Source organism: Muscardinus avellanarius (assembly GCF_963383645.1).
Source record: "Muscardinus avellanarius genome assembly, chromosome: 14".
NCBI lineage: Eukaryota > Metazoa > Chordata > Mammalia > Rodentia > Gliridae > Muscardinus > Muscardinus avellanarius.
The window spans coordinates 77,011,893-77,029,859 of record NC_137800.1 but is presented as its reverse complement, the minus strand read 5'-3'; the positions used below and the strand labels follow the sequence as shown (position 1 = coordinate 77,029,859).

Sequence of the window (17,967 nt, the reverse complement as noted above, 5' to 3'; positions counted from 1 at the left end):
AACCATTTTCCTTGCCTGCTTATTTTATTTTATTTTATTTTTTTTTGTGCTACTAGGGGTGGAACCCAGGGGCTTTCTACCTCCAGGGTATACTCCCAGACCTATTTTATATTTTATTTGGGAACAGGGTCTCACTAAGTCACTGAGAGCCTCACTCAGTAGTTGAGGCTGGTGTCAAACCTGTGTGATCCTCCTGTCTCAGCCTCCCAAGCACTGGGATTATAAGCGTGTGCTACCACACCCGGCTATAGCTTAAATTCTTACATGCATATTATCATTATTATTTTGTGGTACTGGGGGTGGAACCCAGTTGCTTTTCTACTTCTGGGCTATACACCCAGACCTATTTTATACTTTATTTGGAAACAGGGTCTCACTAAGTTGCTGAAAGCCACACTAAGTAGCTGAGGCTGGCTTCGAACCTGTGTGATCCTCCTGTCTCAGCCTCCCAAGCGCTGGGATTACAAGCGTGCGCCATCAGCCCAGCCTGCATATTATTTTTAAAGGATGGAAAATGGGGATTAAGACCAGAGGAATTTGACAAGAAGGTGGACTCAGAGAAGTGGATGAGTGTAGTTCACATGCAAAGTTGGACATAGGGTGGTTTGTCTGGCTCTATCTTTCCACACAGCTGTATCTGGCCCAAGCACAGGGCACAGAGGCTGTGTGGTATCTTAGAATAACCCCAGGATGCTGTAGGGCCTGGATCAACATCTCAGTCTTCTAATTAAGTGTGCCATTATTGTCTATAGGGCTCAAAGACAGCAAATTCAAAGCTACAAGTATAGGGTCAGAAGACCAGTATAGATTAAGATGTAAAGCATAGAGTCAGAAAAGCTTTTTTTTTGGTTGTTGTTGTTGTTGTTGTTGTTGTTGTTGTTACTAGTTTAAACCTAGGGGCAAGCTACTTCTGAGTGACATCCTTTTTTTTAAATTTTTATAACAGGGTGCTGCTAAGTTGCTGAGGTTGGCTGTGAACTTGCAATTCTGCTGCTTCAGTCTCAGCCTCCCAAGTACAGTACTGGGGTTATAGACATGCACCACTGTACCTGGCTAGAAAGTGGGATTTTGTTTTGTCTTTTGGGCTATGTGACAGCCTGAATGCTTTTCTTTCCTTCAAAATTCATATGTTGAAATCCTTCCTCCTCCAGTATGATGGTATAAGAAGGTGGGGATTTGGGAGGTGTTTTAGGTCCTGAGGGTGGAGCCCTCATAAATGGGATTAGCATTCTTATATAAAAGATTGCAAGGAGCCCCTTTGCCTTCTACCATGTGAGGTTATAGAAAGGTAGTCATTTTGGAAGTCGGACCTCAACAAGACACAACATCTGATCTAGGATTTCCCAGCCTCCAGAATGGTGAAGAATACATTTCTACTATTTGTAAGCCACCCAGTTTATGATATTTTGTTATGTCAGCCTGAAGGAGCTTAGCTAGACAAGAATAGAGCTATAGTAAAGGTATTAAGCTAGGGTGGACAGTTGGAGAAAAAGATACAAGGATGCCACTTTTTCTTTTCTCCCATTCTCTTCCTTCCCTTCTCTTCTCTTCTCTTCTCTTCTCTTCTCTTCTCTTCTCTTCTCTTCTCTTCTCTTCTCTTCTCTTCCCTTCCCTTCCCTTCCCTTCCCTTCCCTTCCCTTTCTCTCTCTCTCTCTCTCTCTCTCTCTCTCTCTCTCTCTCTCTCTCTCTCTCTCTCTCTCTTTTCAGATGGGGTCTTGCTACGTTGCCTAGGCTGGCCTTGAACTCTTGGACTCAAATGGTCCTCCTGCTTCAGTCTCCAGAGTAGCTGGGACTATTGGCTTGTACCACTGCTTCTAGGTTACTTTCATTTTTTCTTCTCTAGCTTTGTTGAGATATATTTCACATACCATATGTCACCTAAAGTGTCCAGTTCAATGGTTTTTTACCATTTTTCACCAGGTGAATTAACAAAGCACAACCATTATTAGCACAATTAAATTCACAGTTTATCTCCCCCTCCCAAAAGAAACCTGTGTGTATTAGAATCATTCATGCCCTCCCATTTCCCTCAGCATTGGACAAGCAGCACTCTGCTTTGTTTTCTCTGGATTGGCCTCTTCTGGACAGGTCATGTGGATGGATCATACAGTAGGTGGTCTTTTTGTCTGACTTCTTTCACGTGGCATGATGATTTCAAGGGCCATCATGTTGCCGTATGTGCGTCATCTCTTTTTATTGGAAAATAATATTCCATCTTTAACTGACATACCATCTTTCACTTATCTGTTCTTCAGATGATGCACATTTGGACTGTTTCCTTGGGCTGTTATCAGGAATATTGCTTTGAACATTCATGTACATGTTTTTGTTCAGACATATTTTATTTTTCACGGTTATAGACCTTGCTGTGGAATTGCTGTGTCATAAGATAATTTTGTTTAACCTTCTGAGAAACTGCCAGCGTGTTTCTAAAGCAGCTTCACTATTTATTATTTCCATAAGCAATATATGAGGGCTCAAATTCTCCATGTTCCTGCCAGCATTTGTTATTGTCTGTCTTTTTTATTCTGGACATTCTAGCGCTTGTGCAATGGACCATCATTGTGGTTTAGATTTCTCTCATTGCTAATTACTGTTGAGCAGATTTCAACAAAAAGATGCTTATTTTTCATTTGTATATCTTTTTGGAGAAAAATCTATTCAGATTCCTTTTCTACTTGTACTTTTTTGTCTATTATTAAATTGCAAGGGTTTCTTTATATGTTCTAGTCAGATGTATGATTTACAAATACTTTCTTGGTGTTCTGTGAAATCTTTTCATTTTCTTGGAGGTGTATGTCCTTTGAATCACAAAAGTTGTTTTTTGTGTGTGTGTGTGTGATACTGCAGATTGAACTCTGGGACATTCTACTCCTGAGCAACACTCCCAGCTCTATTTTATTTTTATTTTGAAACAGGTGCTCACTGATTTGCTGAGGGCCTTGCTAAGTTACTGAGGCTGGCTGCAAAACCGGCAATCCTCTGTCTCAGCCTCCTAAATACTGGGATAACAGACAAAAATTTAAAACCGTTTAATGATATCCATGTAACCTGTTTTTGCTTATTCTTTTGGTGTTCTATCTAAAAAACCAGGGACTAATCTAAGGCCTTGAAAATTTATGCCTATGTTTTCCACTGAGTTTTTTTTTAACTTTTAGCTCTTATATTTAGGTCTTTGGTCTATTTTCAAATTAATTTTTGTATCCTCTTTATGTGAACATCAATTTGTACCATCCCTATTTGGTAAAAAGACCATTTTTGCCCTCACTGAGTTATACTGGCATGATTTTTTATGTGGCTGCCACCTCTTGGGCAAGTTTTCTTTTGATGGTTATTACCAGCTTAAAGTTGGTGCTATTTTTTGTCAATAAATAGTTCATTTACAGATAGTTGCGTTTTACAAATGGTTCGTTTACTCTGTGTCCTTGGAAAAATTTCTTTAATAGAACGAAGTGTCTTAGAACATATTTGGATTAAGAAGCTGACATAATCGTGTGTCTTTTACCATCAGGAGTGCATTCAGAGAAATGTGTCATTAGGTAATTCTGTCCTTGTGCAAACATCATAGAGTGTACGTACACAAACCTAGAAGGTCTATCCTACTGAACATCTGGTCCATATGGCATAGCCTGGTGCCTCTGCGCTATAAGCTGTTGTAACACTTGGTAAGAATTTGTGCTTCTAAACATATCTAAACAGGTCCGTTTAGGCCAGTATCACCCCAACCATGTGAGTAATACATTGAACTCTGACCTTACCATGACTATAACGTCACTCAGCAATAAGAATTTCTGAGATCCGTTGTAATCTATGGGACCGCTGTTGCATACGGGGTTTGTGGTTGATTAGAACATCATTATGTGGTTGGTACATGACTGTAGAGATGCATCTGTCCGGGAGGATTCAGGGTACCAGGTTAGGCCTTTCCCAAACCAGTATCCTCACACTGGAATATATGTTTAAATTCTGCATTTTTGACACATCCCAAGTGATGTTGCTGCTGTTGGTGGTGGCCCTCCGGCCTCAGGCTGAGCGACCGCACGAGAGGCACTGAGAGTCTCCTGTGATCTCATTTTTCAGTGTTGTTCCGTCTGCGTATTGAAAGTGATTTGGAAGGAAAGTAGAAACCGACTATTTTGAATTCATTGCTTTTAAAATGTTTTGTTCAGCAAACTTCCAGATAGGAAAGCCACCGTACAAAGATAATAAAGACTAAAACTTTCTTCCTGAGTGTTTTTTTCTTTTTTCTTTTTCTTTTTGCCTGTCTTGATTTTTCTGTCTTCTTTCTAGGCCTCTGATGATTGTCACTCAGAAGATCACGACCTTGGCTTTCCAAGTGCATGACGGTGAGAGAACCCATCCTTCCTCTGGCTCTCAGGGCGAACGTGACGTTCGGAGCTCTTCCTTTTATGCTACATATGCAGTCCAAAGTTTAGACAAGTGCTGGCAGATCTCACTGTATCTTGTTCAAAGTCCCCAGGCCTCTTCAACCGTAGTCTTCTACTCTTCCAGCGATTATCCTCCATGTTTTCTGACGATTCTGCAGCCTAAGTTTGCTGAAATATTTACTCCTGGAACAGTGGGTTTTCTGTTTATCTTTGCAACGTTTTAAAATTTATTGGGAATGCTCTCTGACCTTCCTTTCCAAATTTGTTAAGAAATGGCATCTTTTTTCCCCTCCTTCTGCTTTGGGTTAATCTCTCAAAAGTTTACAGGGTAATAAAAATTTAAACAGCATTGGATAGTTAATCGTTTTTTAATGATAGGGTTTTTTAAAAGGGGGAGGTGGAAATTTTTATAATGAGATTACCCTGACCCTAGAAAAAGCTGGGGAACGGAAGGATCTTGCATGAAGCTGAACATTTTCTTCACTCGGATTTTTCCTAAAATAGTGGCCCGTGAGTGTGGTTTACACTCTTACAACTGGGATCCAAGGAAGAGAGGAGGATTATTTCAGCTGGGCGGAAGATTTCATTATGGGTTTAAGAGATGCCAGGTGCAGTTAGTAAAAGTATATCCTGTGGATTTGTAGTGTTCCCGCAAATGCTTTTGACTGTTGAAACTTCTTTTTATGCTGATAGGTTGAGAAGATTTATTTGCAATAGTGAACTTTCTTGTTTTTATTTAGAGCTTGGGAACCGATTATATTTCCTTTGACCGAGTTCATGCTTGGTACTTTCATCATTTTGTAGGAAGCAGGGTAATTTTATACTAAGGATGAAGTCTTTCTAGGGTGGGTAACCATCCTGGTTTGCCCCATATTTAGAGATTTCCCAGGATGTGAGACTTCCAAGTGCCAGAAGCAGAGAGGCCCAGGTAAACCAGGTACGTTTGGTTACCCTGTTGCTACCTGATATTCCACTTGGTAGCAGCTATGGATTAACGTTAGCAAAGTACCAACCAAGAGCTAAAATCCATGTAATTTCTGGGATTGCTGGATAGATACTATTTGTTGAGATCTAGAAAAGAAAAAAAAAATATTTTTAAACACTTTTTAAAAACAGACTTTTTTCCTTAACTTTACTTTTTACAGTATTCTCAGTTTACCCTATGTTCTGGAACACTCTTTACATGAAGCAAAATGTTTATATGCCTTTCTCTTCTTTCATGTGTGTGAAAGGAACGAGTAAATCCCAGAAACACTCTGCCTTCTCTTAGGTGTGTTTTGAGTCGCCTTCCTGGTGGGTGATGATAATCCGTCTTAGCTGAATATATAATTTTGGAGTCCACATCTATTGCCTATAACACTTCAGTTTCTTGGACTCCAAGTTAACATATACATTTTTTTGGGAAGCACACACATAATCTGGTTGGGACTTTGTCTCGTATGGATGGGTTTTAAGAAGAGAAAATCTGATAGTTTATGTTTTTTCTGCGTCGAGGGTAACATTTCTTCTATCGTGTGGAAGAGAAAAGCCCCTATTTCTTTCCCCATTATATCCCACTCTGGTCCTTTGCACTTGTATTGGACCCCACATTTAACCTGGTACAGCCTGTGAGAGGCAAGCGTATTTTTTTTTTTTTTTTTTTTTTGCTGTAGCAATGACATCGTACAAAATAGGAAGAACCACCAAGAAAGTGGAGGAGGGTGTTCTGGGGTCATGCCATATTATGTGAAATAAATAGAAGTAACCTTTGGAACCTATAGAAGCTTTCCTTCCCCACATGTACTTGGATAGCTCTGTAATACAGGGTATCCCCTGCACCCCAAGCTGGGGATGGAACCCAGGGCCTTGTGCACACTAAGCCCATGCTCTACCACTGAGCTATACCCCCGATGACCCTCCCCCCGGGACAATTTTAAGAAATGAAAATTAGGGACTCCTTATGGTTTATGAAGCAAAAGATAATTTCTTCAAATGATTATGGTGAGATTCTTAGGATTAGTTGTCTACTTTACTTTGTACCTCTTCTTTCTCCATCTTTTTCATAGGATTAGGTCGAAGAGCTGAAGACCTCTCTGCTGAGCAGTATCGACTTGCTGTAAGGTAACAGTGTATGCCTGAGCCCTTTGCATATTAGTATCTGGAAATTTCTCTCATTTTTGTAATATATCTTATTAATTTCAATACGTGGTTTACTACTATTTGTTAAACGAATCTGCTGTTGATGGATACCTGGATTGTCTACCAATCTATGGCTTTGACGAACGTTAAGTGATGGATAACCTTGTATGTAGGGGTGTGTGTGTGTGTGTGTGTGTGTGTGTGTGTTATTAGGGATTAAATCCAGGAGCATCCCCCAGCCCTTTTTATTTTTTATTTTGAAACTGTCTCACTAAGTTGCTCAGAGTCCCGCTAAATTGCTGAGGCCGGTCTCAAACTTGCATTCCTCCTGTCTTACTTTTCCAAGTACTGGGATTATAGGTGTGTTACCTGTATGTACCTGTATGTACCTGGCGTACTTACATCATTTTAAATGAGTTTGAGTCTCACCATAGGACAGATTTCCCAGAAATGGGATGGTTAGGTCACAGAGCAAATAGATCTTGAGTTTTATTAGTTCTGTGAGCTTCTCCTTCACTAGGGTTGTTATGTCTACTCCAGAATTATGTTTAACTGGGCGTGTGTCTGGAGCCCTCAAGAAGGAGTTAATTATCAACCCAGGTCACTGTGATTAAATGCCAAAAGCATGGAGAAAAATAGAAAGTAGGACGGAAGCAATGATTGAGGCTGGGAACTAGGAGGAAGGCCGTGGTGGGCTTTGGCCAGTGTTGATGTGCGAGAGAAAAGGGGTGGTATTCAAGAGGAAGGGAGACTCTCTAGAGTAGGATGGATGTGGGAATGAAAACTGCTCATTGGCTAGCCCACTGGTGAGAGTAGAGTAGCTGTATTGGGGTTTCTGATGGAGAGGATCAGAAGGTAACTGGAATGAATGGAGATACATATACATATACACACATATATGTATGTATATATATACATACACACATATATATGTATGTATGTATATACACACACACACACACACACACACACACACACACACACACACATATGGGTTTCAGGTAGCTCCTTCATTAAGAAATTTGGGCTTAGAAGCACTGGAGAACCATTGGAATGTTCTGATGAGTCGACTTCTTTATTCAGCATTATGGAAGTATAAATAGAGGGTTTGGGCATGGCCCCAGCGACTGACTAGCCAGGGAATTTCAGAAAGCCTTTCCCCACAGGTCTAGCCTACTGGAAGAATAGACGTCCCCAATGCCCTGGAAGCATGAAGGAGAACTTCTCTGGCCAGATTTCCCCCCTGCCAGTTCCCTGGTCTGTTTTCAGGACCTCAGGCGTGGCTGGCAGAACAGACAGCAGAAATCTCTTAGCAGTGCTATATCTCTGTGTGGCCTCTTCAAAGCGGAAACTGGTTCCACCCATCCTTGTATCTTATTTGTTTTGGCAGTCTGGAGGGAGTTTTCCCATTTCAAAGCATCTTGATCAGCTAACATTAGGTCAGGTTCTCACCCTGCCTTATGTTTATTGCCTTCATTTTGTGATGCAGACAGATAAGAGTGATGAAAGAGACCTTTCCCAGCCAGTCTCTTTTGCCCTGGACCCCACCCTGAGCGTTTACAGCTGTCCTGCCAGCAGAGGGCGCCATGGAACTCTGCACCCTCTCATCTTTAGCTTTTCCTTCCCACAGGTTTCCCACAGGTTTCCCTCTCAAGTGGATTCTATAGAAAACAGAACAACAACAGAAAAAGGTCTTGACATGTATAATAATCTGCAGAGATCACGAAGCCGTTCACAATTTGCGTATTTATACATTCTGAAGAAAAAAATCAAAGACTGAAGAGTTTTCAACGTCTTGTTTATTTTTACAGAGTGAAACCCTCCTTTTTGGAATACTTAAGCTACCTTCTCAATTTTATGAGTGTCATCGCTGGTCCTTGTAACAATTTCAAGGACTACGTAGCCTTCATTGAAGGGAGACATATACACATGAAGCTGCTGGAGGTGAACTGGAAGCACAAAGGTCTCCACAGCTTGCCAGAACCTTCTCCCACTGTAAGTTTTGAGTTCTAAATACCAAGAGGTCCAGCGAATAGGTTTTGCTGCCAAGGATGACTTAGTAATAATTCTTCTAATTATAAGGCCAGGGCATGCTGGGCGTGGTGGTGCACACTTATAATCCTGGTACGTGGGAGGCTGAGACAGGAGGATTGGAGGTTTGCAACCAGCCTTAGCTACTTAGTGGGGCCCTCTGCATCTTAGTGAGACCCTGTTTATAACATAAAGATTTAAAAAATAGGCCTGGGGTTGTAGCTTGGTAGAATGGCCCTGGGTTCAATTCCCAGTACTGAAAAGAAAAAAAAAAAAAAGAAAAGAAAAAACAAAAACAAAAAAAGCCAGGGCTAAGGGTATAGCTCAGTGGTAGAATGCTTATCCAACATGCATGAGACTATGGGTTTTGTCTCCAACACTGCAAAAAAGAAGAAAAAAAAAAACTGCCAGTTTACCAGGGAGCTTGGCCAATAGCCTTCCCCCTGTTTGTTTAAAATGCCAGCATTGATATTTATTTGGAGTTCGTCTCTGTGTTGGAGCACTGTTCCTAGTACCGTGTAAATATTCATTTGCTGAAGCCCCAAGCCACCCTTGGTCCTCTTGCAATGCATATTATGAAAGAAAGAAAGAAAGAAAGAAAGAAAGAAAGAAAGAAAGAGAAAAATCCATGTTTTTGAAGTTGGAGACTATAGATCTATAGAATGACATTTCCTAGAATGTCAAAGAAACTAGGCAGAATCACACTGTCCAGAGGAATTTCAAAAGCCAGCACATCTTAACCCCAGAGCAGACTCTCCCTGAGCCGTCCTGGTAACTCTCCATTGCCTCCCAGGTGCTGGCCAGGCATCTGCACAGAATACTTTGTACCTGAGCCTCTGTTCTTGCTGGTGACTCAAACCCATCTCCTGGGTTCTGCTGGTAACAGAAGTGGGGAGCACAGGGTAGTTTCTTTCTGATGCAAAATTGCTACCCTGCAATGTGGCCCATTTCTCTTCTGTTTGGGTAACAAAACCACCTACCTTTTGCTGGTAGAATATGCTGAAAGAAGTTTTCTTCCATTCTGGGTACATTCTGTGCACCACTGTGAGATGTGCATTCTGCCTCTACCTCCAGCACGCTGCCCTCCTCCTCAGCTGTGTGTCCCGTGGAAACATGCCTCTAGGGGACCTGCCACAGCCACATTGGGGTCCCATTGTCCTTAGCATGCCCTTGCTGAAATTGTTGTGCTCATAGCTGGGTCTTCTGAGCGGTGACACCATTTTCCCTCATTTCCAGGGAGCTGTGATATACAAGTTGTGCATCACGCTGATGTCCCTCCTTTTATTTTTGACGCTCACGAAGGCCTTCCCTGTCACCTGCCTAGCTGAGGACTGGTTTGTCCACAAAGCAAACTTTCTGACTCGACTCTGCTACTTGTATATTATCATGCAAGCCTCAAAGCCCAAGTATTATTTTGCATGGACGCTGGGTAAGTTGGACGGAGGGGTCCTCAAGTAAACGTGGAATCAAACTATCCTTGACTGGCTTAGCCAGGACAGTCTTTTGGGTCGCCCAGTTGAAAAGAGTCCAGTCCCTAATGAGAGGCACTTAAGCCAGTGTTTTTTTGTTTTTGTTTTTGTTTTAATCTTTCCAACATAACATTCATCTCTTCCACTCTGCAGTTACTTGTGATAAAGAGAAGACTGGCTGTTGTTTAAACCCAGTGTCATTAACAGATGTCAGAACTTGGAAGTTTCCGCTTCCACCAATAAAACCTGCCCATTGAAAGCAGTGGAAAGTGAAAGGAAAAATCCGGAATGATCTGGCTTTCTTGTAACTTTTCTGGGTTCTTGGTAGCACAGGACGCACGCTGAATTAATCTTCCCTCTCACGTGCTCCTTCAGGCCGCACTTCTTTAAGAAAATAGCTTTATGTTTAGCAAGAAGCTGACTTCAAGTTTTTCCAACTTTTAAGGTAGAAAGTTCAACTCCATTTGGTTTTATCATGCTTTTTTTTTTTCTCTGTGGGGCAGCTTGGTCGAGAGTAAGTTTCAGTTCTTCTTGTTTAATTTTATATTTTATTATTATTATGATTAGTAGTATTAGTATTAGTATTAGTATTAGTATTAGTATGTGGTACTGAGGTTTGAACTCAGGGACATTTTACCTCCAAGCTATACCCCCGGTCCTAATTTATTTTTTATTTTGAAACAGGGTCTCACTAAGTTCCAGAGTTCCTCACTAAATTGCTGAAGCTGGCCTTGAACCTGCAATCTTCCTGTCTTAGCCTCCCAAGTACTAGGATTACAAGCATGCACCATCATGCCCACTTTAAGTAATTTTATACTGAAGTTATTTCAAACTTTGCTAAAATAAGCATAGGCCTTTCTACATACTTACCAAGGCTGGTAAAGGATTTTTTTTTTTTTTTTTTTGCAGTACTGGGGATGGAACCCAGGGGCATTCTACCTCTGAGCGACACCCCAGCCCTATTTTTTATTCTTTATTTTGAAACAGGGTCTCACTAAAAAGCTGAGGCTGCCTGTGACCCATGATCCTCCTGTCTCAGTCTTCCGAATGCTGGGGTTACCCAGCTGGTAAAGGATTTTGATGAAGCATGACAGCCAGGTCTGTCCCACAGCTGGAGCCCTGTCAGGGATAGAAGTTTAGCATCTTAGCTGCTACTTGACATCGCAGAGCAACGGCTTGCCTCTTAAGTGAAATAGATTATTAAAGTGAATTTCTAGTATTTAGCCTAGTATTTATCCTATGCATGAGGAAACCAGCTCTTACTTGAGTTCCTCTTCTCTTAGTTCATGCTTTAAGCTCCAAACTGAAGTTTGCCAGTGCCAAATAACCTTTCTCTCATTTATTATTATATTATTGTAGCAACATATATGTGATATAAAAATTATTATCATTGTTATTATTATTATTATTATTTATTTATTTTTTAAAAATTAATTTATTTTTTTAAATTGGTGCATTGTAGTCATATATCAATCACATTGGAGTACAAGACTTGAGAGGATATACAAGCACACATCATCCAATTAGCCCTCATCCAGCCCCCATCCCATTCCCTTCCCCTCCCTTGATCCCATGCTTCTTTGGTGATTAACTTTGATACATTTGTTTATGTACCTCCTGCGTTTTAAAGAGGCTCCATCATCCACTATTCCATACCCTCTGATTGGTCACATTAGTTGCTTCACTATAGGGCCCTTTCTATAGCTCAACCTCTTCCTGTTGCCCCTTTCCTCCTAGTTATTGCTGATTAGGGGAAGCGTCTGATTTATATTTTCTGTGATATTTCTCTGTGCATGCCGCGTTGCAAGTACCGATCCCACTCTTGATGGCCCCAGTAGTGGCCTGGCTACCCGGTGGACTGATCCAGACCTCGCTGGCTCAAACAGCGGCCTTGCCTCATGGGAGGCCCTATTCTGGTCTCGCTGGCCCCCACACTGGCCTAACCCCTCAGCTGGCTTCGATCCCGGCCTCAGAGGCCACAGTAGTGGCCTTGCCTCACGGCAGGTTCCGATGCAGGCCTTGCTGGCCCCAGCACTGGCCTAACCCCTCGGCAGGCACCAATCCTGGCCTTGGAGGCCCCAGCACTGGTCTTGCCTCATGGCAGGCTCCGATGCCGGCCTCAGTGGCCCCAGCACCGGCCTAACCCCTTGGCAGGCTCTTATCCTGGCCTCGGAGGCCCCAGTACTGACATTGCCTCACGGCAGGCTCTGATGCCAGCCTCGCTGGCCCCAGTACCGGCCTAACCCCTCAGCAGGCTCCAATCCCGGCCTCGGAGGTCCCAGCACTGGCCTTGCCTCACGGCAGGCTCCGATGCTGGCCTCGCTGGCCTCAGCATTGCTATAACCCCTCGGCAGGCTCCAATCCCGGCCTCGGAGGCCTCAGTAGTGGCCTTGCCTCACGGCAGGCTCCGGTGTCGGCCACTGGCCCCGGCACCAGCCTAACACCTCAGCAGGCTCCGATCACTGTCTCTGGGGTTATTATTTCAAAGGTTCCAGGTGTAATGTATCAGATGTCTGCCTCCCCTGAGTACTGGCCACTGCCATTGCCACTGCCTCCACCATTTCAAATCCTTCCCAGGCTCTTTTTCCACTCTGAATGTTGTCCCTAAGCATGTGTGACGGTAGCATTCGACATTTGGTGTAATTTCTCCAAAAAAAAAACCCAAAAAAAACTAAGGTTGGTAGGATCCGGTTTCTGCTTCTCCTGTATACAAGTCTCCACCGCCATCACGGAGACCTCTTTCAACACCGCCTTTCTCCTCGGTCTCCGCTAAACTCTCTCCTTACAGGTGATGTCCAAGATTCTTAACAATATAGAGAAACAGCAGTCCTCCTTCACGGGGAATATTCCCATAAGTTCCAGTGCATTTAGATAAGTTTTGTCTGCATCTCCAGTGTCCTGGCATCCACAACGGCTTTCTTAACTCCTCTTCGATATTTTTCTTTTTCTTTTTCTTTTCCTTTTCCTTTTTTTTTTTTTAATAAGAGAAGACAGTATATGTGGTTTGAGGACGTAGTGGGATCAGGCACTCACTTAGTAGCACTGTTGACTCAGTCGGTTTCCCCATGGGTCCAGAGTGCTCCACACTACTCCGCCTGGGGCCCAGGGTCCCGCAAACCGGGCCCCTGCTGGTGTGCCCCGCGTGACCCCCCGCCCGGGTCCCAGGGTACTGGGCTCGGTTTCTCCAGGGGTCTGGCGTGCTACGCGCGTTCCGGCCCGGGGCCCAGAGTCTCGTGACCCGGGCCCTGGCTGACGTGCCCTGTGCCTTATTGTTATTATTATTTTATTTTTTGGTGGTACTGGGGGTGGGACCCAGGGGCTTTCTACCTCCAGGCTATACCCCCAGACGTATTTTATATTTTATTTGGAAACAGGGTCTCACTAAGTTGCTGAAAGCCTCACTCAGTAGCTGAGGCTGGCTTTGAACCTGTGCGATCCTCCTGTCTCAGCCTCCCAAGCACAGGGATTACAAGCGTGCGCCACCGTGCCCGGCTAAAACTTATTATTTTAACCATCTGTAAGCATATGATTACATGATATTAAGTTTATTCCCAATATTGTGCCATTATCTATCCCTAGAACCTTTTCATCACCCCAAATACAAACTCTGTGCCCATTAAACAATAATTCCCTTTTTCTCCCAGTACAGAGTATTTATTTTTATTTTTTATTTTTTGTGGTATTGGGGATTGAACCTAGGAGCCCCTCTGGGCTATCCCCTCAGTTCTATTTTGTTTTTTTATTTTGAAACAGGGTCTCGCTAAGTTGCTGAGAGCTTCACAAAGTTGTTGAGGCTGGCCTCGAGCCTGCAATCCTCCTGTGTCTCCCGTGAGATTACAGACATGTGCCACCACGCCCAGCCTGGTCCAGGTTATTTTTAAGGGCCAAAATATTCAACGTTCATGTACAAATTCAATCCAGTAGAATAGGAGTAATTCTATAACATTTGGCTGCAAAACCTGACTTAGAGCTTTCCTAAGAATTTCAATGTGGAGCATTTGGTTTCTGATTGTTTTCAATTTTATTCATGGGTTTTTGTTGTTGAGTACCAGGCTTTGTGTAGGAGTGTAAAGCTGGGTAAGACTTCTTCTTTACCTCTCAGTGGTGACATTCTGTGGGGACAGATGTGTACAGCAACCAGGCAGTGTGTACAAGACCTATGCCAGGGGCAGGAATGCATGTACACTGGCCCTTGGGAAAGGCTTCAAAACGCCTTTCTTCTTATTCCTTGTTCTGCTGTAGCTTTATTGTTTATAAGTGATGCTTTGGTTAGGAGCTACACACTCTTCCTACTACAGTTGGTACCCCGCCTGGAACCCTGAGCACATTGTTCTATGTAAAATAGTTAACACTTTTTCTTTGCTCTTAGTGTGTGTGCATGTATGTGTGTATACGTGCAGAGAGAGAGAGAGAGAGAGAGAGAGAGAGAGAGAGAGAGAGGATTTATCTCCCTCCCTTTTGTTTCTTTTCACTTCCTCTCACTTTATCCCCCTTTTTTCTTCCTTTGTCTTTGCCCATCCTGCTCCTGTGTTTTGCATCCCAGGGCAGGAGAGCTGGCCTCTGGACTGTAGGAGCTCCTGATTTAGAAGGAAAGGAAGGCCATCTGTGGCCTTGCAGGGAGAGTCTGACTCGGGGTGGGTTGTGCGGTGGGGCCGGTGGGGAAGGGTGGCGGGGAGCCGGGGCATCTGCGTTGTCTGCTCCCTGGGGCGTACCCAGATGTCCAGAGGAAGCAGTAAGCTTTTCCGTGGAGAACCTCCTTTGTGGTCTCGGCTCTTGTCTTCCCCGGCTCTCCTGCCCTTTATCTGTGTTGGGTTGCTTCCGCAGCAACACTTCATTAATTTGCATAGCCTCGATTTGAAGTTTGTACAGTTTAGATTGCTTGGGCTGGTTTGAAATTAACCTTTGTATTATTCATGGTTAAAGAAGCAATGAATAGTATATCAGGGAATATTTAAACTGCTTAACCAAATAATTGTTCCATCCTGCTCTTTAGAAACACCATTTACATATAATTGATGTACTAATTATGCACAATTAGAAATTTAATCCTTAAAGCTGGCCTTGGTGCATCTCAGCTGAGCTGTCCTGTTGGTTGAGCTCTGGTTACTGTTTATATTGAAATAATAAAACTATTTTCTTTGGACTTAGCATGCAATTCTGGTCATTTCTCCCCTACTAATTAGTGCTAATTAGAGATACTCAGCTCTAGCCAGGCTGTGTTCTGAGGATCACAAACTGTAACACACACGGGCATCCAAATTAATGTATCTGTAATAATAGGTTAGAGTTTTCCATATCTCAAGGAGAGCCAATTTTGGCCTGGTGAAGTCAAGAGCCTGTGACTGCCCTGGGACCCAAACAAATCTTGGATAAACTTCGGTGAACTGGACCATCTAGAGCAGGGAATTCTGAATGGAGTGGCTCTGAGAGTCCTTCAGGATTTGTCTTTCAAGGCAGCACTTAGCTGTTGAGATTGTGGAATCAGAGTTCTGATATTCAGAGTCTGACATGGGTTTACCGTCTGAGTGATCTCAATGTTGGTCTCACATGTTTGATCTTAGTCCTCTTCCATAACCAATGGGAGGTGGCCATCAAAATATTGTTACTATTATAAAATTATTATATAGTTATAAAATTATTATATGATAGTAAATTAAAACAATAACAATAGCTCCTCCAGGAGTGCACATCTGGAATCTTAGCCACTTGGGAACCTGAGGTGGGAGGATTAAATTTTGAGGCCAGCTTGGACAACGGAATGAGACCCTGTCCCCCAAATAAAAAATAGAGCTGGGGATATGTAGCTCAGTGGTAGACCATCCCTGGGTTCACACCCAGAACCAAAGGGAAAAAAAAATGGCAGCCTACAGTTCTTTTTTTTTTTTTTAATTTATTTTTTATTGGTGCAATGTATTCATACATCATAGTGGTATAAAGAAAATACTTTTGTAGACATACATGCACATCTCGCCCAGTTAGCCCCTACCACGATCCTACAGTTCTTGATCGCTCCCTTGTGTCAGGCACTGCGCCCTGCATGCTCTACCTCTTAAATTCTGTTTAATCCTTACAACAGTCCTTTTACTGGGTGCCATTATATATCCATTTTCAATTTAGGGAACAGGTCTCTGGAAGTTAGACAGCTCTCTCAAGGCCATGCATATGGTAGCTGCTGAGCCAGCACTTCTCAAACTGTTAACTCTCCTGTGAGGATTAAATGAGAAAGTCTGGGAAGGTGTTGATTGTAGAGTCCTGGAGAGATGGCAGGCACCAGGCACACACGCACACACACGCACGCACGCACGCTCGCACGCACGCACACGCACACACATCATTTGTTCCTTTAGTCTGGCCAGCTGTGCAGACCCAAAGCTGGAGGTCGAAGGGGAATTTGGGGATTTTTGCTGACCCCAGACTTGGTCCACCTCTGGTCTTTGGTGCCTCCATAGAGCTCAAGGGCTTTTCTTCTCCCAGTCGAGTTTATCTGTCACTCACAGATTTGTTGCCATGCATGTAAAGCCATTCATTTTCTTCTGGCACATCTCTCTTTTTTTTTGTTTTTCTTTCTTTGAATTTTTAATCATTCAGCTCGGGAGAGTGACACAGAAGGACCCAGTACTTTTCTTTCTTTCTTCTAAAAGAAACTAGGTTAATTTTACAGTGAGACAAAGCCCGAGATTAGCAACAGTAAATCATCCACCATGCCAAATATAAGTGAGACAAAGATGGAATTTTGTGTTTTGTTTTTTGCAGTGCTGAGGATAGAAGCCAGGGCTTAGCACATGCTGGGCGAGTGTTCCACCACTGAGCCACATCCGCAGCCCAGAACAGGCTGTTTTCTTTAGAACACTTCTTTCGAAGGCCTTCTTGATTTTAACTTGAACTCTTGTAGAAGGATTCTTCTATGATCTCTGCCAGCTCTAAGACTTTACAGTGCTGTGATTTAATTTATTAACTATTGTCTTAACAACATTCTAACACAATTAAAAATAAGATAAATGAAAAGAGAATATTAGCCTCTTGGTCATTATCATAAAAGTGTGTTGGTTGCTGGGCAATCCTAGTGCTTGGAGGCTGAGACAGGAGGATCACAGGTTCAAGCCTAGCCTCAGCAACTTAGCAAGGCCCTCAGCAACTTAGTGAGATACTGTTTCAAAATAAAAATTAAAAAGGGCTGGAGGTGTAGTTTGGAGGCAGATGTCCCTGGGTTCAATCCTCAGTACCTCCCCAAACAACAACAAAGACAACAACAACAACAACAGCAACAACAGTATTGAGTTGAGATCATGTGTATATTTGATTATAAAAATTCTTCACTGAGCCGGGCGTGGTGGTGCACACTTGTAATCCCTGCGCTTGGGAGACAAAGACAGGAGGATCGCGCAGATTCGAAGCCAGCCACGTGCGCTGGCTTAGGAGACCCTGTTTCCAAAATAAAAATGTAAAAAAATAGGTCTGGGAGTGTAGCCCGGAGGTAGAAGGGCTTCCAGGAACCCCAGTACCACAAAAAAAAAAAAAAAAAAAAAAAAAAAAAAAAAAAAAAATTCTTCACTGAGGTGAGTGTTCATTGTGTTTGAAGTTCAGTGAAGTAAAGATGGAAACAGGAGCTGTTAGAAGGACTTGCTGGATCAGGTGGCTCTGATCGTCGTATCCACATGTGCCCTCTGTTGCAGCTCCCCCAAATTCACAGCCCTTGCCCTGTTCCTTGTCTTAGGGTCTAAACTTTTCTTTACTGGATCTTGGCAATTGCCTGATGTGCTGCTGGCCTCTCATTCTTAACCTGCCCAGGATAAGGACCTTTTAGAGCTGGACCTCCTTGACTCCTGCCGTCTTTAGTGACAGCTGTTGGTCCTCTGCTTGGGTCCTTTGTCCTTCTGGTCTCTACTTCTGAGCTTAGGTGTATTTCCCCCTCCTCCTCATTCTCCCCATCATCTCGAGTTACCATAATTCCTCCTGTTTAC

The 17,967-nt window shown here is 43.0% G+C and overlaps 1 protein-coding gene across 1 annotated transcript in view; it reads left to right on the top strand.

Annotated features, from left to right (window-relative positions):
• The window catches only part of MBOAT1 (membrane bound glycerophospholipid O-acyltransferase 1), a gene marked incomplete at both ends in the record, with an annotated part of 103,992 nt that overhangs the window by 65,776 nt on the left and 20,249 nt on the right, over window positions 1-17,967 (top strand). The window contains 4 exons of the mRNA XM_080710286.1: window positions 4,291-4,346; window positions 6,434-6,488; window positions 8,318-8,501; window positions 9,774-9,966. Of these exons, the coding sequence (XP_080566412.1) occupies window positions 4,291-4,346; window positions 6,434-6,488; window positions 8,318-8,501; window positions 9,774-9,966 (488 nt within the window). The remainder of the gene's footprint in view (window positions 1-4,290; window positions 4,347-6,433; window positions 6,489-8,317; window positions 8,502-9,773; window positions 9,967-17,967) is intronic.